Source organism: Molothrus ater, chromosome 13, assembly GCF_012460135.2.
Source record: "Molothrus ater isolate BHLD 08-10-18 breed brown headed cowbird chromosome 13, BPBGC_Mater_1.1, whole genome shotgun sequence".
NCBI classification, from domain to species: Eukaryota; Metazoa; Chordata; class Aves; order Passeriformes; family Icteridae; genus Molothrus; species Molothrus ater.
The window spans coordinates 8,590,244-8,618,240 of NC_050490.2; the positions used below are offsets into that span (position 1 = coordinate 8,590,244).

Consider the following 27,997-nt stretch of genomic DNA (forward strand, 5'->3'; position numbering starts at 1 on the left):
GCCATTTTTGCTGGCCATGTTTTTATTTGTTTTTAGTTTTAAACAGGGGAGCCAATGATACATCCAGTATTTCAAAAAATCAGAAGGTAAAACAAATTTTTAAAAGACCGAGATGCTACATGCTATATTTAACCTAATTTTATTCATGCTTGCTTTGGAGGGGGGCTGGGAGTGGGACAGGAATCATTCGTAAAAACATACAGTAAAAACAAAATGTCTCACCATATAGAACTTTAACCTACAGTAATGTTGTACCTTAATTATTTCCATGCACACAACTAACATTACAAAATTTTTAAAAAATGAACACAATTAAGACTTCTAGGAGCATTTGATAATAAAGCAATTCCTAATTTCTTTTGTAGAGATCAAGCACCTCCAATTACAAATTCCTATACACAGTGAGTGCTTTACTTGAAATGAAAACTAAAAAATAAAAATAAAAATGTATTGGATAGCCTCAGAATAAGCCGATGTTAATATATATCCAGCTATGTAGGCAATATAACCATAGTGCTAAACAAAAACTTTTATCTGAAAAGTAACTCAAAAATTGACTTTCTATAATTACAGAAATATACTTATTTGCTAAAATAAATAAAAGTGCTGCATATTAACACTTCACTATAAAGAATGCATACCAGAACATTTATAAATATTGAATGATTTTCAATAGGAATAGCTACTACAATAATGCTGGCTAAATAGAAGTGCATAATGAGAAGCACTATGGGTGGTTAATGTTTTGCCACATACTGCTGTTACCTTGAGGTAGATAACACATGCGTACCAAATTCTGCATTCATTTCAGTTGCTGCTGGTATCATGTGTCTAAGAAATGTGTAGAGTATGAAAAACTCTAAAATACGCATGAATGAAAAAAATGTTTCGGGAAAAATAGATATTCTCATGCAATTATGTACAGTCTCACTGTGTAAATTTCAAGGCAAGGTTCTTTTTCTGCAAAACATGGACACTGTTTTACTGAGAGAATGTTTTTTTTTTTACTTGGTTTAGTGCATTTTTTTGTTACCTCCTGCATTTTGCATTATTTTGCTCTATTCTTTAATTTTGTGTGCAAACGACATGCCAGTTTAAAAACAAAACTAACTCATGTATAGAAAGTAATTCTGGATTGTAAAAACAATGGTAAACAGAAAACTAACGAAATCCATACCAAAATTACACCATCTGATTCAAGTAAAAAAATTACTTACACTAGTAATAAAAAAAGACAAACACATCTCATGAATATAAAAGAAATGTCTGCTGAGTGTTTTAGTTTAGATGTTTCAGAATGCTGCTGTAGGTTTTGTGGGGAATCTGGGGAGATGATTTCATAGCAGAAGGCGTTAGCGTGGCCTGGATGGACTTGAGAGGCGAACCAACAGGGCTGTGAAACTGAGGAATACCTATAGCCTCAAGCTGCTTGTTGAAGAGGAGTTCCCCACTGTTACTGAGAAAGCTCTCTTCTCTTTCCTTCTCCCCAAGCTTCCCCTCTTCTACTGGCTCAGGTTCTAGCATTTCAGCATCTTCTTTCTTACTAAAAAATTTGTCCAAATAACTGGTGTAAGTATTTTCTTTTTCAACTTGTTCATCTTTCCTTACTTCGCAACAGAACTGGTCTATGAGGAAGCATCCCTCCCCACCACTGACAAACTGACTGTCCCAAGAAGTTTGGTACAGAGCTTCTAACTGTGCCAAATTGGCCATTCCTTTCTCCTGCTTCTCTCTGCTCACCGACTTCGATATTATTCCTTTCAACTCTATCTGAGACACTGAACTATTCAAGTCATTTAATTTATCAACATCAGTAGACTCATGTTGTAAACTAAGCTGGATGGTTTCTGCTATAAAAGAATCAAAGTCAAACCCCTGATTCTTCTCCCTTTCTTTTTCAACAAGTTGCTGTGATGCTTCCTCAAGTGCTATCTGAGCTTTCACCAACCCATTCTTTTCACATTTAGACTTGCCTTTCTTGTCAGACTTTTCTTTGCTTTGTTCCTTCCAGTTTGAAAGATCTATAATAAGCTTGGGCTCATAGTAATGGTTAACTTCACTGTCTCGCCAAACTAAATTATCTAGGTATGAAGAGGACCTCATTTTGTAATTACAAGTGTGACTACATTCCAGATCACAATACTTGTTTTCGTGGTGATCTGAATACTGCCAGCAAGGCTCAGTAGAGAAGTGGGTGTCAAAGGCAGGATCCTCCAGGTACTTTTCACGATCTCCATCCAAATATTTGCGAGGATCCACTTGCACTTCTTCTTCATCAGTAACGTCAGAAAGAGCCCTTGGATCACGCTGAACTTCATCAGCTTCGTAGTTATTATGAATAGGCCAGTCATGGTCTGAAAACTGACTTTCATGGTATCTGTAAAACAATTTCCTAAGTGTTAGCAGCTAAAAACAGCCCTCTGGCTCCCAAAACAGACAGTCAAGTTTAGAAATTCCCTTACAAAATAATGACAATTCAACACAAAGCTCTTCCTTAATCCAACTGGGTACCTCTTCCAGGTTTTTAATTTAATCTAGCAAAAAGAAACAGAATTATGTACAACAGCTCACTCCATGTACAGAACTTTTTCTAAAGTGTGTTTAATTGAATTAAGATGACTACTGTGAAATCTCTTTACTACAATGTGCATTAAGCATTAGACAAGACAATCATAGTTAAACTCTCCTTAAACAAAGTTTATTTTTAGAGAAGTATTTTGGGGAAGAAAAAAATAATGGAAATATTAACTTTAGATTCTAGAGTCCTGAGTGCAACTCAGGAATCCATCAGTATATCCAAGTCACCACTAATGGATTATAAATCCAATGAAAATGCTTTAAGAAAATAAGAAAATTTTATTCTCAGGTCAATTCAAGAGGAAGAAACACAGAAAAGGAAATCAAGCCCATGAAGCAATGTCACTTCAAGCACAAACCCATCCAGTTATGTTACCACAGTAAGTGATAAATTTACCTTTCCCAATTATAAATATGGCTGTGACTTTCATCCATTAGCAGAATATCATCAACCTCATCTTCAATGTGAAAAGGATGACTTGAAATAGGCTCATCCGTTGGAAAGGAATAAATGCTCATGTAAGGATGGGACAAAGCTTCTTCTGCTGTCAATCGATCCATGGGACTAAATGTCAAAATTTGCTCCAGAAAGTCCAGTGCTGTAGAATATAAGCTACCATTAAATAGGAAATTTCTGACATTTAGAACCTAACATTAAGGTGCAGTGCTTTGCTCTAGAGCCCTCTTTTGTTTCAAAGCTTCTAGCTGCCTGTGAAGTACCAGCTCCTGACACTAAGTGCCAAATATGCAACCTGCAGCCATCAGAAAAAGAGAGAAGTCAAATCTAAGATTAGCCATAATTTAACTTAAAGCATAAAAAATAGCAAGAGACAGAAAGTTTCAAGCTCAATCAGTATCCACCAATGGCTACCAGGAAACGCTGCTGCTGGATTGGCTGGGAGACTGTTTTTAAAAACATCTGAAAAACAGTCCTTCTACAGTGACTCCATTCCAATGTTCCCTTGTATTTCAAAGGCCAGTGTCTCAAAACAGCAATTCCAGTGCAAACAGGTCCAGCAGAGATTGACGATTCTACTCTAAAGATAACCAAGCAGCCATCATGGAAGTAAATTTCTTTTATTAGTGCAGAAGACAATCCTTCTTCAGACAACATGGATTCCTCTAACTGAAACTTGCTTTTAACAATCACACGTCTGCACCTCAAGGCTGCACACTTCTTGATGATTTTTGAAACATCAAAACACTGAATCAAGGATTTTTTCATTACTTACCTTCAGGACTGATGCCTGGAAGCAACTGAGTTAAAGGTTTGTGTGGCTCAGTCATATCGTTTCTAATGTAAACTGGAATTACATTGAGAAGCTCCTGACGGTCCTCCTCATGTACGACAGGAATTGATTCTAGAATCAACTGCATCTGTTCAAGTTCATGTGCACCTGAGCACCAAAAGAAAACACAAGCTGCCATTTCAACTTTAAACATTTCTAATCCCTGTATATGAAAGGCATGTCAAAATTTTGTACTCTGAGCAGCTATTTCCAGTAAAAGATTATAATCTCCTGCAACAGAGGAAAGGCTGAAGTTCTGAATTTAAATGATAATAAATCTGAAGAGCTCTCAAGAAATGCTGTGCCATATGAAGAATTACAGAGCTGCTACTCACAGATAAAGAGACCTAACATTAAGCTTTTGTAAGGGTGTCTTCACCATGGATGAGGTACTCTACAGCAATACCCTTTTTATTATACACCAAATACTGTTATCCTCCCCTTTCAACTGATCCACCTAATTAATACAGTATCTGACCTCACTTTGAATTGTTTGTCCCTCACTAATAAAAACCGTAGTAGTTTAGCTCAGAATGACATTTTGCAGGCCACAACCATTTGTATTAATATTCTACTCTGAAATCCTGCATTAACTGTCAAGTGCAAGACAAAAATCACCTGTTGGTTACATAGAGTGATGCTCTTTTTGAAAAAAGTACTCTTTTATGATTGAAATTACAGTACTCTTTAGCACTATGTGAAGCTTCCCGGGGTAAGAACAATAAGGGCCTATACAGCAGGTCAATTTTGAATAATGAACAGCATCTATATTCAGTACTGGAGTACCCAGAAATACAACCTGCCAACTTCAGCTCGTTGCTCAGCTCCAAGGAGGATGTAGGATCCTAGAGACTCAACTAGCAGATGAAATAATATAGGATTATTTGCATGCCAATGTTTCCTTCCTTCACCAAGCAGCTCTGGGCAATCACAAACAATACTGATGTATGTGACAACACATATAAAAATAAATGGGGCCAGCAAGAGACTCTACCATCTCCAAACTTCTCTGCACAGCACAGCAGTCTGCACTGCACATCCTATCACACATCTGCCAGGTGACTTGAAAAGCTGAGGCAAAGTCACTGCAGAAAATCTGACAGAGCTCCCCAAATGAATCAGTACTGCTTTGTGTTAATGTCTTTACTGGACTGAAAGGGCTGTTTCATTCTACTTCAGACTACAACAAATTACTTAATATGATCTATCAGATGTTATATTGCTTGTAATTTGCTGGAAAACAGATTCTACTGTGTAATGAGTACCATCCTAAAAATTAATCAGCTTTCTGTCCACTATCAGGGAAATAACCATTGCAAACTATTCATTTAGAACAAAGAAGTAGAGAAGTTGTTTGGAAAAGCTACTGAATTCCACTGTCTCAACTTCCTTTCCCTCACTTGTTCCAGGTATTCTGCAATATTAATCTGTATTCTTCCTTCCCATTCTCATCAGCTTTCTGAACAGCAGGATTCCTAAGGGATGGTTCAGAAGCAGACAGGAAGTTGCAATTAACCAAATCAAACCCTCCAAACAACTCTGCAGAAGAACTTTATTCAGAGTCTCAGGGCAGGATAACTGTCATATCTCCAACCATCTTCCCTTTCCAATGCATGATGTCAAGAAATCCATTTTTCTTTAGATTAGAAAACCATGGCAGTGCTAAATTTTCAGAGAGGCACATCTATATCTAAAATATTTTTCTAAGTATCTACTCAATGCAATTAAGGCATATAAACAAGCCTACAAATTTAGGATTTTGGTGACTAAGACCAAGTTTTTAAACAGAATTCTAACTCTCTGCACAGCAATTGGGCCAATAAAAATTGTGACAAATACCAATGATACTGAAAGAAAAAAAAAACCAAAATGCTGGCAGTTGTGATCAGTCTATGCTGAATGATGAAATCTGCAGACTTTCTCCCAATGGCAACCTAATAAATCTTGTATCAGTCAAGCATTTAATACTCTGGGGACATTACTCCAGTAGTTAGTAACTCAAAGAGTGAAAAACTCACTGCATGTTAAGAAAAGCTTCTGCATGTATTAATCACTGATTTATACTGAATAACGCTTTCAATTGACAGTTCTTAATGGGAAGAAGCTCTCAATTCTATTGCCTTTTCATGCAAAGCTAAGAATGACTGCAGAGGTGTGCTTTCAGTCCACAGTCCTTGTGTCTAAAGGAATGTGAACTCTGAAATGCAAGCTTAGCTCTCAGAGGTTTTATCTGTATTACTCCTGTAATTCAGACCAACAGGAGCAAATCCAAGAGTGAACCTGAATGAGACAGCTGCTGCTGAGGCCCTAGGGTGCACAAAAATAAGCATTTCAGAGGCATTTCTGCAGTTTGCTCCTCTGCTCTCATGGACTGAGTGCTTGTCAGCAGGTGGTGATCTCCTATAATGCAAATAACAGTTTCACTAAAATGCTCTAGTTTGTGCTCTGAGCTAGGTCAGCAACATGGTACAGGATGGCCATCAAGAGATTGGCTCCAAAAATTTCCACCTGATCCTAAACAAAGCTCTAATATAAATACACCCAATGAAACCAAAGCATTGCTTCCTATCATACCTGAAACAGTTGAAAGTTGCCCATTTCCTTGCTGTATTGCACTAAATTTTACACCTTTAAATGTATGCCCCTGAGGCTTAATAATTTAAAATATAGAGAAGCAAGAAGTGATTAGGTTGACTATATTAAAAAAAATAAACTTTATGCATACTCAGGTTATTCATAATCTTCAAATACTCCCTGGATGCACCAATTCACACATGTATCAGAACACTTCTTAAGCAATCAATAAATTTAGCTTAACACAATTACAGACATATTTACCATGTATGACTTCTACAATAAATTGTGATTTTTATCTAAATGCACACCAATACAATTAACAAAATTGAAATGTCTTCTGCTTTACAGATACATCAATTTATAGTTTATATAAGTGCACAATAATATAGCATATCCTGATAGTCAGTGACTACTGATGTTAGCCACAATAATCAATCTTTCCTGGGGAAGATAATTAAGCAGTGCCACTCCTTCTATGAATATAACACAGATTTTATTCTACCCACCTGCAAAAAGGGTTTTCCCAGTCAGCATTTCAGCAAAGATGCAACCTGCAGCCCACATGTCAATGGCTTTAGTGTAGTTGTTAGGAGAAAGCAAAAGCCGGGGCGATCTGTACCATTTAGTAACCAATCCTTCAGAAAGATGGCCCTAATGAAATTAATTAAAAAATTTTATTAGATTTTGAAGACTTATGTTTTTAATTTATTTTTTAATGCACTACTAACAAGATTTTTTTAGTCTCAGAGTCCCAGGGATTATATTGTGTGCATTCTACTAAACCTTCTGCCTTTACAAGTATCTTTATGAGTGAACAGCAACCATATACAAATATGACACTATTTATTAGTGAAATGAGGTGCTGCAGCAAAACTTTCTCATTCCCAGATGCCAAAAAAATGCAGAGATGATACTGGACTCTCTTGTGAAACACCTAGACCAGGAGGACAGTATGTCTAAACCAATCCCCCAAAGTAGCCACAGTTGCACTACGAATGCCCTACTAATAATCTTACCTCGGGCTTCTATGATTAAATATAACTAAATGTTGCTCTTAATCTCAGGTTCTGTCTTCACTGTTAAAACCTTTGCTTTTCTGAACCCATTTAGTAAAAAAAACCAAAAACTTTTATGCTTGCAGTGGTTCTATCTGAACTATAGTAGTTCTATCACCATGCTAAGGAGGCCTTCCACAGCCTATCTACCTGTGCAAAAGGGAGAAAGACGCTATTTTAAGAAGGAACAGTTGTCAAAGCATCTCTTAGATATTCCCACTCTCTGCATACCTTGTGGGAATAATGAGGATCCATGATTCGTGCAAGACCAAAGTCACCAATCTTCAGCACCAAGTCTTCAGTATTAATGAAAAGATTAGCTGGTTTGAGATCTCTATGCAGAACATTTGCAGAGTGAATATACTTGAGCCCACGTAGCAGCTGGTACATGAAAAGTCTGGCATGATCTTCCAGTAAAGGGCCTTGCTCTAGCAAATTAGCCAGATCTGTCTCCATGTATTCCTGGACAATGTAAACACAGTTCAATTCTGTCAGGGAGCCCACATCATCTGTTAACTGGCTTCCACTGGGACCAAGAATTTCAAATACTTTGACAATGTTGTCGTGGTCAAGTCTTCTAATAATTTTGATCTCACGTAGAGCATGTTTAACACTCTGGGGATCTGTAAGGACAATTTTCTTGACAGCCACTCTTTTGTCACAGTCATTATCGACAGCAGAAAAAACTAAGCCATTTCCACCACAGCCCAGTGGTTTTAAGTCCATATACCGAGAGCCCAGATCAAAACCATGAATGTTCATGAGACTTTCAAATTTTTCTGCCATTTTAAAATTCTTTACTTTTTTCCTCAAACTACTAAGCTTCTGTAAACACACGGAGACACTTCCACTGGTATCTGAAGGAAAGGTCTTAGAGAAAGGGAGAAGAAACACTTGGCTTTGACTGCAAGATGGTTTCTTGACACTCTCATTTCATTATGAGCCAGCCAGGCCTGTTGTGTCCCCTTGAATTTAGAGCCTGTAAGCTCTAGAACTCAAACCGAGCATAAGATCGAAAGATTGCAGCATTCATAGTTCAAGAAAGGTGCAGCATTTCTGCAGACATTAAAGAAAATACTCACAAGAAACTCAAACGGAATGAAATGACATACTATGCACTCAGCTCTACTGTGCTAATCTGGTTAACATTTAACAAAAATGTGAATAAATATGCACATAATAGGCTTCTATTAACATCCTCCTCCTCACAGTGCAGATACATTCAGTGTTGGACTGGTCCTGAGCAGCGTCATTCTATGGTGCTGGTAAGCACTATTTTTTTTCCTTCTTCCTCCTTTTTCTCTTCTTTGTTTACAGTCTAGTTAAATGGGAAACTGGCAGCTCTTGATTTACAAAAGATGCCTTCTGTTAATGATCAGGTGGCTCCAGCTCACCACAATCACAATCAAAGCTACCATCCATTTTACTCCGTGGCAACCTGAAAAGCAGAGAAAAATACATCAGTGGCCCAGCACATACAAAAGTCTTCCTCCTCCCCCAACTCACTGAGTTATCCTAAATATATAACTTATTTCTGTCCAATTACAAAAAAAAAAAAAAAAAATCAATCATCAAAAAAGCTAAACCAATTAGAAATTATATGTACCTTTCACACTTGTGGAGGAAAGCAATAATGACCAACCACCATTTCTAGAACATATATCGTGAACATTTTTGATGTCATCTATTGAATTTATGGTACAAAACAAGAAATCCTCCCTAGTCTTAATATAGAGACTAACAAAGCAAACTTGCTTTGTTAAGAGCTGTTAAGAGACAAGCCAGAAGCAACAGTATCCATAGCATCTGTCAGCAAATTTTGAAATAATTCTTTTCACTAAACTTTTATTTGAAGACAAAATCAGGTTTAACTATTTCATAATAGTTTCATAATAAGAGGTAACAAGGTACTGGTCACACAGAAATGGTGGCTTGTACACTCGCAGTATTGACTGAATATACAACACACATCCAATGCCACTTATAAAGCTTTAATCCTTGTGATCTTGGATAAATTTTACCAATATCTCGAATAATAACTTTGCCTCTATAGACTCATTGTTACAGGAATCACAGGGGTAATTCCTACATATCAGACAAATATTATTGCTTTATCAATTATTTCTATACTTATCCAACCTAGATTACAGAGAAAAACTAGCAGCAAGTACATTTTACAGAGTCACTGATATGTTCCACAACCATTTCCCCTAACATATCGGCTCTTTCAGACATCATTTATTTTTTAATAGTGTAATGAATTCACCTACTATTATGAAAAACCAAACTGGCAATTTTCTCAATAAGTTCCCGTCAGCAACAGCAGAATGTAGTCATAAAGACCACATGGTGCATTTTTGTACAACATCTTCACTTCTTCTAAAAGCTCAGAAATGCCACAACGGGAAGAGTCAGAGGTGTATGTTACACAGTGTGGTAAGCTTTGGGCAATTCCACTACAAGTCACTTGAATGTTCTTCCCCAGCACGTAGAGGTCACATCAAACCACTAAGTGTCTCCTGTTCAATCTCAGATTAACACATTTCAGTTCTTCCCTAAATGTAAAGGTCACCACACAATCCCAACACTTCAGAATTAATTATATGAATGTTTTCCTTTAAAACAGTGCTAGCCTTTCAGTGGGACAACTGGGAGGAAGCAAAACAAGTCTCCTTGCTCCTAACACCAGCAAGAGCAGCTGACAGGTTATTAACATATTTTAAATAATGGCCTCAATTCACTAAAGCAATCAGAATTGTATAAAGAAAAAAAAAAACAAAAAGAAAGAAAGGCACACTGGCAATGAGAAACAAGACTTTCAACACATTTAAATATTAACCTTCCTTTGGCTCAAACCTGACTGCCATCAAGACACAGCCCCAGTGCCTGGCCTTGCTCCCTCCTGGCACAGACCACCTGCCCCCAGGTATGTGGGCAGAACATGACAAACACAGGTGAGAAGGAAACACATGCTATCTGCTGCTCAGTTTGTCTTTTTCAATAGAGATCACCAAATGAAGTATTTCTGAACTGAAAAGCATTGAGCTGCCCTCTGCTGATGTGGTATACCCTGCCACAAGGGTGATCTTCAGAGCTTTCTCTACTCAGCACACAGAACTTAAGATTGCCTTAAGACTCCTTTCTTTGTGCTTTGGCAAGAGTCCTAATCTTAAAGAGTGCTTTACAAAAGTTATTAGTCTCAGTACAAACACAATATTATAGTCTCCACACAAACACTACTACTTTTCCCCAAACTATCTTTAATTTTTAGCAATACTAAGACACTAGAGTGAGGACCCCTTTTAAAATACCTATGAATTTATTTAAAGAACAATAGTAAAACTTACCCTAAAGAAGACAGCATCAGTGACTATCCAACTCTTCACAATTGTAAAACCCAGATGTCTAGCCTCTTGATTTTTAACATTTTTGAACTTGAAAGCATTTTCTCACTCACATGTACTACTTTCAGGTTCACTTATCCTGAGCTGCTGCCAGTACAACAGTTCACATCACCCCATTCACCTTTCACTCCAACATCCCACCACTTGTTACAGAAATTAAAATTTGTACCAATACTTCAAATATCACATTAACTTGAGGACCAAGGCCTCTGTTCAATTACCCTGCATTAAGGTGTATTTTACATCCTTGGGACCATCTACAACCAGTTGTATTCTGCTGCATAATTAGGCTTATTGTTTCACACTGCTGATGTCTTCAACATGCAGCAATACCGAAACTGTTTGCACCAGCTGCGTGACACATCTGGAAACTCTCTTTTAGCTAGTTCCATTAAACAGCCCAGGAACAGATTCAAAACTATGCCCATCAGCAGCAAAGAAAAAGATCTACCATCTCTTTACCATAACTCAGATCTTACCCCCTACTGCCATGAGTGAATGCAGCAACGATAGGACTGCTTCAGGGAGAAAGGAAACTATGGCCAACTCCTGAAGTAGGAGCCCTGCAATTTTCCCTCTGTATCTCTGAAATGATGCATTTTTAATCACCAGTTTACACTTATCCTTCCACCAGGTGTCCACTAATTACAATGTTTTCAGAGAGCCTGCACAACCAGACTGATTTAGCTAAGAAAACAAATGCTAACAACATAAGCAAGCAAGCCGGTGCAGCCTTCATTTGACCTGATCCTGCTCCAAGCTTCCTATCTGTGAACAAATTACTTAATCCCATGTTCTAACCACTTTAAACATATAATGGACTACTGTATAAAAAAAAGGGGGGGTTTATAATCCCAATTTGTGCTATTCAACAGGCTATTGACGCAGGCACTGACATTTTCATCTAGGCTGCCACCTTGCCACGACGTCCAGGATTTTTAGAAGTGGTACTTTCACTCCTTCTTCACACAAAGTTTAAAGAGTGAAATACAAAGATATCAGTTTCTTAAGTGGTTTATAACTATGGTTTTAAAATGGGTCAGTTCCTGGGAGAGAGTAACAGAAGTGACCCACAGAAGGGCTTTGAAATCACCCCCAGTGATGATCACCACACTTGACTGGCTTCAGGCATTGCGCAAGCAGCCCCTTCAAACCACGCTCAGCTCCCGCACGTGGATTTATCACAGTTTTCAGGAAACAGGATGTACACTGAAATAGTCAGGTATGAGATGTTTACTTTGTCAGAAATACAAATAAGACTGAAAGATACCAGTTAATTTGATTATGCTGACCATATAATGATCAAATTATTACTCACAGGAGAAAGACCGAGAATGACTAATGATATATTATACAATCTGCTAAGTACTATCCCTTTGACTAAAAAATACGGGGCACAGAACTTTTTTTTTAGATCAGCCACGTTGCAGTCAGTAGGCAGAGTGAGTCATCGTCCAACTCACGAAACTGCTGCTTTCTAAAGCCTCCTACTTGCTCCCCACACTGTTTAGGGAACTCAGTGCTGGCAGTAAGCAAATGTTACTATTAGTTTATAAATCTTCTGAAGGATCTGTAAAAACACACAAGAGCCCAGTGTACTTTTTTGTATCGTGTTTAAAAATGGTTTGGCTCTCCCTTTAGATAATAATAATGAAAAGTCCCCAGAAGAAGCCCACCATCAGCTAACCACAGCCTTCTGCACCTCTGCAGACCTGCTACCATCTGCTGTTCCACTGAACAGGTAACCAGTCAAGAGTGGATTCGAGATAACAACCAGACAAGCAAGCACCGAGACTGAGCAAAGAGCTGAAATGAAAGTTCCCATTTTAGCTTTAGAGCACACAATTTTTTGAACGCAATTGCCAAACCAAAATGCACCTCTATTTTAAGCCACCGCTTTCCGGAATTTGTAACTGGTTTATTAACACATAATGCTGTGACGATGTTGTTTTTATATACACACACACACACATTTATGTAAAAAGCTTGCTGGCAACAGCACCGGCCATACGACAAAACTGCGACCGCCGTTTCTTTTCCCACAACACAATTAACAGCCATTGTCAGGCAGATCCCAAACGGCACTGAATTAGCCAAAAAAAGAGACACATCCTACAGACGCCAAGCGAGAGCATCCTGCCTGCCTAGGCAGGGGTACCTGTTCTCCACATCCCAAAACTCGGGTAGTCTCTCTTCAAGCCATTTCCGTCGGATGTTTCAAGCTACTTATTAAGAGCATTAAGTCACTTTTCCCACAAAAGGATCCCGGCGCCTGCGGGCAGGAGGAGCGAGCGGTACCTGTGCCCTATCTGGTACGGCTCGCAGAACCGCGCCGAACGCAGCAGCAAAACTTCCGCGGCCGGCGGAGGCCGGGCCCCCGGCAAAGGACATCCTTCCTCCCGCCGCCGCCGGGCCGAGCCCGCCCGCGCCGCTGCTCCGGCCGCCCGGGCCGAGGGACCCGCTCCCGCCGTGCCGCGGGGCCAGCCCGGCCCCGGCCCCCGCCGAGCAGCCCTACCTTCAAACGCCCTTCAGGCCGCGCCCGCCGCCCCCGGCACAGGCGGCCCCGGGCCCGGCGCCGCACCGCCGGCAGCGCCCCCCGCCCCCGCCCGCCCGGTCAGCGCCCGCTCGCCCCGCTCGGCCCCGCGGCCGCCGCAGTGCGGAGGGGCCGGCCCGGGCCGGGCGGAGGGAACGGAGCGGGCCGGGGGCGCCGCTGCCGCCGCCGGGCGGGACGGAGGGAACAAAGCGCCTTTGTGCGGCGAGGCCGGGCCCGCGCGTGCGGCGGCCGAGACCCCCCGCGCCCCCCGCCCCTCGCACTCACGGGCCTTCCCAGGCTCATCGGGGGTGCGCTGCTCACACGGCCGAGCCCCGCGGCCCCGCCACCGGCCCTCGCCCGGCGCCCGCCCGCCTCGCCGCAGTTGCCGCTGCCGCAGCCGCCGCCATGTAACCCGGCGCGGAGGGCAGGGAGGGGCGGCGCGGCGGCGGCTCCGCCCGCCAGGGGCGGCCCCGGGCGGCCCTCGGGAACGGGGGCGGGACAGGGACAGAGACAGGGACGGGAGCGGAGCAGCGCCCGGGTGTCGGTGCGGGCTGCGCTCAGCCGTGCAGCCGGCCCTGTGCCCGGCGGGGCGGCCGCGCGACATGCGCTCGCTCACCTCACCGCCTCGCCTGTCGGCCCGAGGCCGCCGTGCCCCGCTGGCCCGAGGGGTTCAGCTGTCTCGAAGCACGGCTGGGTCACACGCAGCCCGCAAAGGCGGCAGGTGGAGCGCTGTGCACCGAAGGGAGCTCTGCCCGCCCCGGTGGCCCCTGCGGCAGCCAGAGTAGCGGGACCGGGGGCCCAGCGGGGCCCCGCCGAAGGAGCGCTGTCCTCGGGGCTGTCGGTGTGCGGAGCTCCAGCAGCGACGGGCGGGGAAGCGCCCGGGTGCGCCCCGTTCAACTGGCCCGGCACTAAACGTCCCTCACGGCAGAGAAACAAAGCAGTTGGAGGCAACAGGCGGGCGCGGCGGAGGCAGTTCCTCTCCCGAAGGTGCCGCTTCGGCTCAGATGTTCTGCACTCTTAATGCCATGGCCGATCTGGGTCTTCTCCCCACGAGCATTTACAAATTTTTGCCATTGCTATCAGCTCTAGATACCAGAAAGGATTTCTGTCTCGCTATAGCATCTCCCTTAACAGCGGCACTACGAGTCTGCTTTTCCCCAAAACCACAAGTAATACAGCAAAATAAAGAAAAATAATGAAAACTTTACATTTTCCCCCGTGAGACTCGTAAACAGCACTCTTAGTAAGAGAGAGAAGAGTGAGGACACCAAGCCTCTCGGTATCAGAAGAGCCTTCTGCTTCTACTAACCCAGTTTCGGTACGAGTGTCCAGGAAGGGTGCAGTTTTCCTTTTGCAGTCCCTCATATGCCTTTCCGGTGCAGGATGGCTCAAAAAGTGATAATCAATATTCATTTTTGCAGGTTAAATGCAGGTTATTTATAGCTAGTACTAGGACAGAAGTTTTATGCAATAGGGCTCTATTGCTCTGCTGCCATTTGGACAGAAGCATCCAATTGACCCTTGCACTTTTAGATCATGTAACTTTATTTTTTTAAATAAACAAGTCATACATCAACATCCAAGGATCTCCCCACTCAGCTTTTCTAAAGTTTTTAAAGTAACTTTTAAACTCTCTCAATTATTCAGCAAACATCCTCTGTTTCAATTAGTCAGATGCACTGCTAGCTCTGATATTGACCCCACTGCCAGGAGAGGTGACCTGGGCATTTGGCAGTGCAGCACTGTGCTCACAGCACACATACAGCAGTCAGTAACCAAACTGACACTTTATATTCCAATGCTTGCTAATTGATACGCAGCTCACCATGCTGCCAACAGCACTGAAAAGTCAGAAACAAAGCTGCAGTTCTTCTGCCCACCCAGCAAAACAGAGCTGGAAGATTGCTGCACTGCTGCTCCAGAAGGCCTGTATTTAAATACACTCCATAAAGAAAAATCTGCAGGAGTGCGCATTTGGAAGAGGTGATGTTAGGACAGCAACAGAGCCAAGCCACAGAGGAGTTTTTACTTGAATTAAAGGAAGAGATTTGGGGCTTAAAAAAAAGGCAGGAGCAGCAGTGGTTGTATGTCTAAATCCAGAGCTATTTAGTTAATTAAAGAACCCCTCCATCCATACAAAGTATTTTCATTATGAGAATCAAAAGAGCAAGCAGATCCTCAGATTCTAGAGTGCTGAAGTAAGAAAAATTTTATATTACATCCTTGAAACAGCACCTGGAGGGCCCATAATCTGTGTCCATTGGGACTGTTTGCCAATATCTTCAGTGTCAATTCAGTCAGGTAGAGAAGTTGCACATCCATGGAGTTTGCTCTGCAGCAGCCCAGACTGTTCAAAAGTAGTTTAACAAGCACAGAGGAGGTTTGCAGTAAGCAGCAAGCTTCCTCACTTGGGTAGCACACACTCACTATTCATCTCCCATAGCCCAGAAGTGCCACCACTTTCTGGGTCCTTAATTCATAAGTCATGAACTGCATTCTTTTTTTTCCCCTCCAATATCTTTTCTCTCATTCCAGGAATGTAGTTTGTGGTAGGATTAAGTGAATGAGATCCTTCAATCTAGAGGAAAATCTTGCAAAAGGAAGAGCATGGTGCAGGAATGTTACTTTTCTTCAGCCCCACTATTTTTAGAATTACAATACACATGAGAGTTGCTCAAAATTGTGTGTCTCATGGCAATTTATAACTGTCTAATCCAGCAAATTGCTAATCTGTTTTCAGATTTTTAATATCCTATTGATTAGGCTATAAATTACTGCAACAAGTTTTTTGCACATTTCCCACAAGAATGCGATTTCATAGCATGTAGATTATATTCTAGATGATATCAATTCATTCTAAAACAATGGCAGATATTAACTGTCAGTGAAATGCAGAACAAGAAGAGAACTGGATTTCAAAGGTCGTAAAGACCAGCAATTAAAAAATAATTAGAACTGCAGCAATGATTCATTTATTATATCCAAGTTCAAAAAGATCAAACAGTAAATTCCAGTGTAATATTTCAGTCCTGTGTGTGAATTGTTACTTGTGGCATAAAAGGGAACGAAATATTTTTAAGTGTCCACACCCATTATGATTGGCAAGGGAAGAAAGATTTGGAGACGGTTTGAAAAGGTTGCCCAAGGTAACTTGGCAGCTCCAGGCTTTTGTCTCAGTTTCACTGCTTGACTTACACGTTCTCCCAGAAGAAGGGAGATGTGTCCTAGGATATATTTTTAAGGACTGGCCATATTTCTTACCAAAGTTTAAGATGAATTTTGAATGTGAATAGGGATGAGTTTAAAGGACAAAATCTACTTATTAAAAGGGGATGAGGAGATGTTCAAGAAACACTCAGTTTCTCTGGCCTCCTTGGCTTATTCCTTCTTACTGTGCTCTGAGCCCTAAAATACAACTTAGTTGTCTTGGCACAGATCCCAAGAGTTTTTAATTATTTGAGTTTCCTTTAACTGCAGTCTCTTCCCATCAGCCAATTTCTCTGCAGGTGTTAAGCAAAACCTTTACAAATCAATTGCTCTTCCAGCTTAGCTTCATAGTGCTGATGTTCAGCACAAACAGCCCAGATAAATCTGAGTTTCACTGGCAACCCAATAGCTCAGGTGGCTTCATTTCCTGGGCACCTTCATTTCCTGCAAGTGTCAGACACTACCTTGCCATAATGGACACAGGATTTTTTTTATTTGTTCTTTTTTAACATGAATGGATTTTTCTAACAAGCACTCACTCTCTAGATTAATAAATCTTAAAATATAATTCCAATCAGCATTATTGTCAGATAACCACACAGAAGTTGCCATCTTAGAAACTTTTAACAATGTTTGTGTCAAGATTCCTTTTTAGTTAAAGTTTACTTGGTGGTAGGCAGAGCTCCCTGGGCACAGACAACACACTATCACCTCATTTGGGCTCACCTGGATAGACCTGACTTTGCCAGAACAAGATTTGTACCATCTACATTCTGATCAGCAAAGAAAACTATGACAAAGACTTGGAATAAAGGAAAAAACATACCCCAAGATCTGCATTCCTGTATGAAACAACAGACAGACTGGAAAAGAACAGACCCTTAACAGAGGCCAATTCCAACCAGAGGCAGCAAAGTACAAAGGGCAAATGGAGGTGGAAGAAGGAAGTCACAGAAGATGTTCAACTTTGAGGCTAGAAATAAATGGGTTATTTGACATACTTTGGAAATTCTGTAGGACAAAAAGTCATTAAACACTTAAAACAGAACAAGTAATTCTTCCCCCTTGGTAGATCATCAGTGATCTAGGACACTTTGGTAGAGCAGGCCCCCTGCTTAAAATCACACACTTTTATTAAGTCAGGCAATTCCATTGCCTCCTTTTTCTATGTTTTAAACAACACTCAGCACAGGGCAGAGCAGCTGCCTAAAGCAGGAGTTGGCAAAGCCATGTCAATAAAGAGAGAAGAGGAAAGCTTAGAAAAGTTGCTTTGTAGCTGGGTCATCACTTGAAGCATTAGCCCTCTGTGTGTAAGGCTGGAGCTCTCCCAGCCTTTCATCATTTCCTCATTAGTTTATCTTGCTCAGAGAGAGCTTGCACAGAATAGCAAACATGCAGAAAAATTTACTGAGGTAAGCAGTTAGGGCTGTATGTCTGTTAGTTTAATTTTTTTAAAGGATGACAGGTACCAACATTTTCATACTTGGGTGCTCCAAGTGACCCAAGCTCCTTCTAACTTCCCAGCATGGGATATTGGGGTGTGCTGGAGTCAGGCTGTAGATCCAGTCAGTGGGTGAATCTACAGATGAAAAATATTCTACAGGAGGACAAAGCAAAGCGTAAGATGAAAACAAGAAGCGCTGAATGCTTTTGTCCCAGCACTTCAGGTGCAAGAAAATTCAGTGTGCGATGGTTCTTCCCCATTCAGACCTTCAGCAAGGCACCATTCTCATCCTCACCTCCAAAACCTCAAGTGAAGTTGTTAGGAGAGCACATCTGCCAACTGAAGTGGCACAGAACATGATTGTTTGAGGCCTCTGTGCTGGTTATTGCATTAGCTGAAGTGCTGCTAAAGTTGAAAGGCAGCAGATATTATTTAACTATCTGTAATACCTTGAGTATGCCAAGGTAGAGAGACTCCCTGGAAACAGCACTGGGTGCTCTCAGCAAAAAATACATTGGATTTTGGATCTCTACTGGAAAATTTCAGCTCTTGGGCAAGATATGAATGCCTGATGATGGATTTATATAGAACAATTCTGTGTTTTTGTAGAACTATTGCATTTAATTGCAGAAATATATATATTGCTATGCAGAACTGCTCTTGTTCATTCTTATAGCACTGTAAGCTTTCCTACACGTAGCATTTTGATTCCTATTGCATTACAGAGATAAAGCCTCTGGTGTGATTGTAAATACAGCTGGTGCTGCAGAGTTTGTCATTTAGAGAGAAGAAAAAATTGGACTAACATTCACTAACATTTTCATCCACACCAGAATCCACTTGAAATACATTTACAGGGGGCAAAGCTCAACACAAATACATGGGTATTGTGAAAAGAGGATGAAACAAACTGCCTTGGGAGGCACTTTAAGAAGCTGTGCCTTTGTGGCTGCTCAGGCAGAGGCCATGCTGGGGTTGCATTGGCTCCTGGCACAGCGTGCCCCAGCGATCCCCAGCTCAGGGATGCAGCTGTTTCACGGCAAGCAGCACATTGGATGGCAAAGATAAAGGGCCAGGCGGTGCCTGCAGGGCCAGGGCAGGCCTGCGGGAGGCCGATAGCAGCTCTGCTGCTCGAGGTGTGTTTTGGCTGGGGCCAACACCCTTTTTCAGGAGTCCCAAAATAGCACTTATCAAAAGCAGCAGGTTGACTGGAAGCACACTGCTTCAAGTAATGATTGCAACTGTCCCTGCCAGACTCCTACCCCAGTAAGTCTCCTGAAGCTAAAGAGATTGAAAATCTAAGAAATATCAAGAAGTAGGGACTTTTTATAGAACATCTACCATCAAATTATAGGGCGAATACTCAGCATTGCAAAGGCTACCTTGAATCACTTTTGTTGTATTGTCAGACTGCAAAACCCAAAGTTTTCGTTTCACTAACAAATATATTTTGGAAACACTTCCTCTCCCTTAAAATTCTGTAACTTTTTCTCAGCACATCTTGCCCTATCTATTTCTAAAGATTTCCACTAAAGACTATTCAATTGCCCATATTCCCCAGCACCATTTATGTCTTAGACTTCATTAAGATTTTCAAGGTTGTTTCAGGTTTTCTCAGCAGTTTTGAGACACTTGCTGGGAGGGATTACACTTCCAAAGTATTTGTTTTCTCATGAAAACTGGGTTTTGCTTATGTGCCAGAATCAGCAGACGTGTTATAAATAGCTTTGGATTGATGACAGGAAATGATGCAAGATCTCAGACCACTCTACAGAAGACAACTGTTTGAAGTGCTGAGGAAAGGACTTGCACCACTGACTACTGCACAGGAGGAAAGAATTAATGCACAGAAGCATCATTTACTACAAAGGGTATTAGGCTTATGAAACACAAGACCTCTCATTACAACTCAAGCAAAAAGTATTTGCTTGCAATTGCACTACAATGAGAAACAAGAAAATTAATTTTTCCTTTGAAGAGGAAAAACTGACCAGAATTGTCTAAACTTGCTTTGTCTTTTACTCTTGGGGAGAAAAGACACTCTCCTTACATGTTACAAATGCCAACACACACATTGGAAATACTCCAGGCTCTGATTGGTGCCAAACACTGGGATCATCTTCCTACCCTGGCATTTCCCATTAGCTTCAGCAAAGTCTCTTCCAACTCAAAGTGCTTTAAATGGACTCCAATAACAGATGCCTAGAGGTTAAGCTGTGTCTATTCATCTCATCTGCAGAACTCCTTGTTACTCTTTGCAGTAGTAATACAGAATGGAACATTAACTCCTGGTGTCATTCTGTTTCTATCAGCTCCCATGAAGATAAAGCACAATAATTTAACCCCCAATAAATGCTTTATTTGGAATAGGGGCAAACTCTCAGCATTCTTAAGTTTATGACAAAACTTTGAGCAGATGTAACCTGAACACAGTGACTCCAACCTTCCCCTCCAGTACCAAGCTGGCTCCTTTTCCCAGCTGCAGGAAGCACCTCTCAGCCACACTTGGGCACTGTGGATGACTGGACAACCTGCTGCACATGGAGAACTACTAAATTAGTGAGAAACACACAGTGTACCTCCCCAGCAGGTTGTTTCCAGTCAGTCACTCAGAGAGGGATGCCTTTAGGCCTTCTACATTCCCGCAGTACAGTTCAGCACCGTGTGGGCCTCCAAGCAGGTGTGGAGCAGCCTCCTCCCTTCTGCCCTGGGCACAGGAGGAGCATCAGCACCAGGCACACAGCTCAGCTCTTACCACCACAGCACTCCCAGTGCTTTCTCTCCCAGAGACAGCATCAGCAGGCACTTCTGCTGAGCTTTTACTTCAAGAGACAATGGCATGTTTGATCCCTCTCACAGCTGTAGCTCAGAGGCATCCTACTTTCAGGAGTGGATGGTTTCTACCCAGGATTTTTGAGTTATCTGTTCTTCTGACAGACAGAAGAGCCTAGAAGCACTCCTACCTAGGAAAGGGATAAATAATACATTACACATTTTTTTGTACTAACTCATTTTACCCATGATCTACTCTTTGTAAGTTTGAAGAACAAAATTTTTTTTCCCCAGTAAAGACCTAAAATCTGACTGAATCTTTGTTATTTTGGAAATGTAAGATTTATTACCTCTCTTAGAGGTACAACACTGCTGAAACTGGGTCATCCCAAACTTTTTCAGTTAAGGGCTAGACAAATGAAATACATCTGTCTATGTACACACTGCAGGACAGAAAAGCAAATCCACTTGTTAGTGGATACTGACACATACACATGCAGTGTGTCCAGGAGAGGAGAGAAGGTGGGCAAGGCTGTTCAGCCTTTGCAGAACTTAATGAGAGCTCCAGTGCCAGCTGGTGCAACTGACCTTCATGACCTTGATTCTTGTTGGAAATTCTCCTTGTCAGGAGAATTTTCTTTCAAATTTTCTTGTCGGAAATACTTCTATTGGACACCCCAGTGCTGAGGAAGCACTAAGAAGCAGTCCTCCACCCAGAAAGTTATCTCATAAAGGTAAATATTTCATTGAAGGGTTATACCAATGGGTTGTTTCATTATATAAATAGCAAGATTTACCCTGCAAGTGAGCTGGAATTAAGAAAGATAAAGAGATAGCGAAATCTTCAGCTTATAAGTGCATCAGCATTCTCTTATCTCCAGCATATCTTTAAACAGTTTTGAGCTGCAAATTTCAACAGTCAAAAACTGTTAAATAAAAACTTAAGAGATACCCCATGCCCCTAAAATTTGTATTTTTTGAAAAGAAAAATATATTCCTCCCTCATTCTTTGTGCTTTATGAAACACCAGAAACCTATTTAAGCCTCAATTAAAATAAAACCAATTCCTGATAAACCTATTTTAGTAAACACCAAAAGCTGCTAACCATTACCTCATATTTCTTCTTATTGTTTAATCAGGACACTCCCAAAAAAAGCAATAAGGATGACTCAAAGAAGATGAGTTCCAACCTTTGGACCAGCTCTGATTGCAATACTGGGTTCTCATGATTGCTGCAACTCAGCAGCAATCAGCTCCAGCACGATAATGGTGCTCACATGTGCTCCATGCACGGCCCTGGGTGACAGCAAGAGCTGCTGCAGGGTTCCTGTGTGTCACACCTGGTGTCCCCAGCCGACAGACCTTCCTGTGGCCCCTGGCCCCCATGGCCACAGAGGTCAGGTGCACACAGCCTCTCACTCGTGGGAGTGACAAGGCCAGGCTGCACTGGGGCAGTTCTTACCTGGCCACCCAAAGCAATCAAGAACCAGCTCAGCCACCAGACAAGATTGAGCAAACTCTTCCTGTGTCTTGAACTGATGGCCCAGAGGGGTAAGACTGCAGCTTAGAAACCCCTCCCCTTTTTCTTGCTGTTAACTTTTCCAGGACAGCCTGTCTATCCTTGATTTCTGTGTTGGAAAAGGTATATCCCAGAAATCAAGACAGACAGAGACTCACCCTTGCCTTCAGAGTTAAACCATACTGCCAGGGCTGGAGTAGGAATCTTATTACCATTGCCCAAGCCATCCTGCTCGAAGGGCAGCTCCAAGGAGGACTTAACACTCCCAAGCCTGTCTGTCAGAGATGCTTTACAAAGACTTCACAAAACAGCACAGTATTCATCAAAACCGAGGTGGTGATTTCCCCTCAGCCCAACAAAGGTTTTGAGATATCAGCTGTTTAATTTCTCCTTACCAACTATCCAAGCTGGTATTTCCACAATTTCATGGACTGTCTAGATACTTCCTCGAAGTACAGAGTAAAGTGAGACTGTTATGGTTTGTGATAATATCCCTGTTTGTGATAATATCCCTATTAAGGCAACTCATTTGCTTGTAGTAAAATTGCTTCAAGGACAGCGTGTACAATTTGTGATCAAAGTACTGCCCTGTACCCCGTGTTTATCATGCCAGGTCCAAAGAGGTTTGTTAGTAAACAATAGCAGTGTAATCATTGCTAGGCAGCAGGGAGTCAGAGGCAGGGCTTGAACAGGATGCTGTCAACTAAGAAACATCAACAAAGAGCCTGCGGGGACTGCTGAAATCAAGGGAAGCAGCAGGGCAGTAATAGAAACTTTTGAACCTTTTCACACAGAGGAACAAGAAGATTGGTCTTTTTGATTGCTGAAATGTTTCAGATTGCAGGAGAACATGGGAATATGGGCCTTCATGACAGCTAGTAAACTTCTCTGACCTTGGAAGGCAGCTCCATGTGGCATGACAGTCACAGTAATCAGAACAAGCTCTATCTGCTCTGATACAGCTTTACTGCAGGAGCAGATATTCCCTCTTCTCCTCACAAGTGCTTAGTGCTCTCCTTCATTCATTGCATAAGACAGCGTTCACCTGATTACCAGCAACTGGATACTGACAAAAACCAAAATCAGTGTACTGCCCTATTTTCTGTCCATCACATATTGCCCCAGTCTGAGCACAGAACCACCAGGGTTTAAGGGCTCTGCAAATCACCATTAAATTAATTTCTACAATTTGAAGGAATGTCAGAATATTATCATTCCCTCTGTTCTGAACTGAGTCACAAAAGAACAAGGTCAATGTAGCCCTTAATAGCAGATTTAAGATTACTAGAACTAAAATTTGCAAGAGTTTTGTACTTTATTTCACCGTTCGACTTTTCAGGTCACTTTTGGTCCTGGCACCAAGTAGAGATCCCCAAAGTTCTGAATTCTGAGTTTACAAGTTATTCTAGGCTTTGTCCAGGCAGTTCTGATTTTGCCCAGCACCAGAAGCCCTCAAGTAGCTGAGCTTGTACACCCTGAGTTTGCACACTCTCTGTGCCAGTCTCTCCACTCCCTCTCTGAGCCCATCTCATTTCTCCAAGACCCTTCCTATTTCCTGGTTTCTATTTTCTTTTCTCCTGTCCAATTAAAATCTCATTTTTACGAGCTTTCTCTCCCAACCTATTTCTGAAAAGTTCCCTACCTATTTGGTCCTTGTTTCTTCCACATGAGTCAGGTAGCTGCTGGAGCCAACAGGAACCACTACAAGCAACACATGGGAGGAACAGTCCACTTAAATTCAATTCAGGTGCCCAATCCCAACATAGCCTGTAGAAGCCTGTGGATGCAGTCGCAGGGAGATTTTTGTTCAGGAGTTGTGTGGGCTGGAGCACACCCAGGACTCACAGCACGGGAATGAATCTGCTCGCAGATCTCTCAGGCTGCAAAACCCACGGTCTCCAGTTCATGAACACCAAGAAAGATAAAACATGCATTTTTGATTCTGGATTTCAAGAGTGCCCTCCTCTTCTGAAAAAGGCAAGAGTCCTTTAAAAACTTTTTTTTTCTTTGCTTGTTTTGAAGTAGGGAAAATTCAATGGTCTCCTCTGCCCTGGTTGTTGTAAAATAAGTGAGACATTACAGCAAAGTTCAGATTTGGAAATCTACCTGGCACAGAAATGTTTCTATCTGAGGAATCAGCCGTCAGCAAAGTCCTGGTGTGTCAAAGGAACCTTGCCTGAGGCACTGAGAGGAGGCTGCCCGTGCCCTGTGCAGTGACACTGTGACATTGTGACACTGCTCTGCCAGCGCTCACACAGTGTCCCCCAGCAAAGGAGCACAGAGAGCCCAGCTCCCGTGGCTCCCTCACCTCTCCTGGTGCCTTCTCCTCACACTGCTGCCCAGGAAAGCCTCTAGCTGTCGAGGAAGGTGCTTCTGAGGAAGAAATGTCCCTGTCAGTGCCCTCCCCATGGGTGGGTGCCAGGCTGCTGGGGGAGCACCACAGGTGTACAGGGACTGAGGATCACCTGCTGCTGGGATGCAGAGGTTCAAGCTTCTCTTCCCCTTCACAAACCTATTTTGGGAAAAGACCCTCACCAGTGCAAAGCAGGAGGCTGTAAGAAAACACCCCACTCTCCAGGACAAAGATTTTTCCTATTCTTTTGCTCCAAAACGTGGCCACACAGCCTCTCTTCCCAGCCAGAGCCTGCTGCTTGCCTGGTGTGCTGGTGCAGCCCCCAGAGTGCTCAGTGCAGCTGCTGCAGGCTGTGGGACAGCCAGTACCAGGGCAGGCAGGGCACACAGTAACAGGGAGACCTTTAGGGGAATGCAGGAGAGGAGAGACTGAGCGTTTAAAGAATTTCCATCATCAGCTTCTCTGTAATCTCAGGTTTTGGCTGTGGAGAGATGGACAGAAACTACATGTGACTCTGTGCAGGGGATAGGAGAATGTCAACATTAGCCCAGCTTTCTGATGGTTACAGAGGCTGTAATTTCATTTTCTTCCCATTGTATCCTATGTGAAAAGCATTCCAAGTCGTTCCTCACCCCCTAAATCCTGTTAAGAAAAAACAGACCTCATAAAGCTGTTTTCCAGTGTGTTGAATTCAGGTTTCGTGGCTCTGTTTGACAGTTTTCCATTAAGTCCCAGAGGCAGTGAACAGCAGGAGAGCAGGACTCCTTGCCCAGCTGCCTTGCCTGGGTTGGATGTGCCTCTCAGAGCCCCCATGTCCAGCCCCAGCAGAGGCTGTTCCCCGCCTCTGTCACTCAGCAGCAGGCAGGTGTGAGCAGGACGCCTCGAGGGGAGCCAGCCCATGCCACCCTCCTGCTGCAGGGGTCAATGCTGCAGCACATCGGTGAGGCCACCCAGTGCCACCCCCTGTCACCTGCGGGACAGCCACTGCTGCGGGAGGGACTGGCTCACCTGCAGCAGCACAGACTGCCTGGAGCCCTCCAGCATCCCTACAGGCAGAGTCCTGGAAATACTTCCCCAAACCCACCCTTGTGCTCTTTAAACCAAGCTTTTATCTATGCTGCTGCTGGTGAAATATAGCTGAGAATCTATCTGAAATTTACAGAAAATAACCTGAGTCTCCAGTCTGCCTTCAGCTGTGTCTTTCTCAAAGCTCTGAGGCTCCTCTCCCTCTGCAGAGCAAACACAGCGTTTGCAGGAATAAAGCTGCACTTATGTAAGTTTCTGAGAATGCCAAGTTGAAAGTCTGACAGAAGAAAAACTTCTGGTAAAAACCTATTTTTTTGTGTTTTCAAGAGATCTAATCTATCTTCTGTGCATTCCTGACCTTCAGAAAGCATTTTCATCTCACACGTTAAGTATAACAATCCTCTTAACAGGGAACATTTTGTTAGAGCTTTAAATTGGGTTACGTAAATTATTTGTAGTTCTGACAGCAGGTTTCTCTTCCGTCCACGAGGACACTTGTTATGAGCCTGCCACAAGGTTCATTTGCAATCACTGCAGATAATCATCTCAGGGGACTGTTTGAAAGGAGATTTTATCTGGGGCACATGCTACAAGTTTGTCAAGGCTTTTTATAAAAGCAGCATTTTTGCCAAATAATTTGCAGTACAGTAACATGCGTGAGAATTAAGGCATCCCTGATGGGGATGGTAAACTTAGTGAACAAAAGTTTTTCTAACTATAACAAACTTTTGGAGGTACAGGACACAAAGGGAAAAAAATCCCTGCAATATATATGTATATAGGTGGTACTGAGCATGTCTCAATTCATGATTTTACTTTTGTTGACTGCAGTAGGAATTTTAAACAGTCAGGATGAGGCTCTTTGTTCACACTAGGTACTTGTTCAGAAAAAAAACAGTAGAAAAAGTATTCAGAAGTTACAGCACTACTTTTAGGATTGTATCAGAGCAGTCACTGCCTTAGAAACACAGTTTGCAGTACTCTCTTTTCATTTTTTCTTCTCCCCAGCCCCTAAACAGGCATAGGCTTAGACACTGGTTTTGAATGGGAAGAGTTCTCTGGCAGCAGAGCCCTCCTGCCTCCCTTTCTCTTGTCACTGGTAAGGCTGATTGGGGAAAAAAGTTTCTACTGATTTCATCATGGGTGGGAAAAGAAAGGCATAATTTATAAATTTGGATTGATATTTAGGTTTCCCATTATATTTATGAGCTCTTAGCACCCCCCTTCCCCAGTAAAGGAATAAAACAATATTTTATTAAAATTTAAAGTATTTTGTTTGCCTTTAAGAACAATGATTTACTAAAACAAAATTTTAAAATGAAAACCTTCAAAGGAAAATATGGACATTTAATTTTTAAGTCTTTTAAAGTGAAGTTCAGATTTTTTTTCCTAAGCAACAAGAGCAAAGAGTTCCATCCCATGCTAAATACAAGCCAATTCAATAAACCTGATTTCTACACTCCTGCTGGCATTACATTCTCCACAACAGTGGTGCAGAAACCAACAAACCCTTCTGCAACATCAGAGTACCCCAAGGAGCCACATTTTCAAGGAGGAGAAAACCTGTGGGTCTGTGAACCACACACACACATGCACAAACACAAAACCCATGCAAAAGGGGCTCAGCAGAGAGGACCTTTATCCACAAAACTTGACATTTACTGACATTTCCAAATCTGCCCAGGAATGCTTTACCTTGCTATTTCCAATTGTATTGAGCTAACTGGTGGTGTTTTATCTTTCCCTCTCCTTCTTTATTCAGTGCCAAACATTTATTTTCAGCACTCTATACAGAGTTGTCTCATGGTTTTATTAGCAGTCTTTCTTAAAATACTTTATCTACAGAGAATGCAATGCATTAGGGCTTCTAGGGACAATGTTAGTACTTCTAGGGACAATGTTGGCTATTCCTGTGAATTATCTAGAGACACTAGCTGATTAATGTGAAATTATTTTATTTCTATAAAAGACAATATATTATTATTTTGGCAATTCTTAAAAAGAAAGAGATGTTTCTAAGTGTTAGTTAGAAAGATTCACCTTTACACTTCTTTCTCTCTAAACAAACAGATCTCATGGGAGAATACACACAGACATTTAACTTACCATTACTGCAGCTATCTTTTGAATTCCTCAGTATCATTAATATTTAAGCAGAAAGAACAGAACAAGCAATTATTGTAATGATAGCACACCAGAACTAACAAAGTAATTTTAAAAAAGTCTTCCAGAAGAAGCGA

The 27,997-nt window shown here is 42.0% G+C and overlaps 1 protein-coding gene across 2 annotated transcripts; it reads right to left on the reverse strand.

Moving 5' to 3' along the window:
* Positions 1–4: 4 nt before the first annotated feature.
* MAPK6 (mitogen-activated protein kinase 6) lies at positions 5–27,997 on the reverse strand. Of its 2 annotated transcripts, none has more exons than XM_054516220.1 (6): positions 27,864–27,997; positions 7,730–8,936; positions 6,950–7,094; positions 3,810–3,974; positions 2,975–3,176; positions 5–2,377 (listed from the first exon to the last, which is right to left on the reverse strand). In XM_054516220.1, exons 2-6 carry the CDS (start codon positions 8,282–8,284, stop codon positions 1,279–1,281), a joined length of 2,166 nt encoding a protein of 721 aa, XP_054372195.1. In that variant the 5' UTR covers positions 8,285–8,936; positions 27,864–27,997; the 3' UTR covers positions 5–1,278. The 2 variants fall into 2 exon arrangements, with proteins under 2 accessions (XP_054372195.1, XP_036245223.1); XM_036389330.2 differs by lacking the exon at positions 27,864–27,997 and adding an exon at positions 13,721–13,850.

Bases quoted from the DNA above. Each gene is read 5' to 3' on its own strand.
- MAPK6 (XM_054516220.1), bottom strand. From the start codon at position 8,284: ATGGCAGAAAAATTTGAAAGTCTCATGAACATTCATGGTTTTGATCTG. The intron at 7,095-7,729 runs GTATGCAGAGAG...TAATTTCATTAG, and splicing joins ATCCTCATTATTCCCACAAG to GGCCATCTTTCTGAAGGATT. The intron at 2,378-2,974 runs GTAAATTTATCA...ATTGTTTTACAG, and splicing joins CATATTTATAATTGGGAAAG to ATACCATGAAAGTCAGTTTT.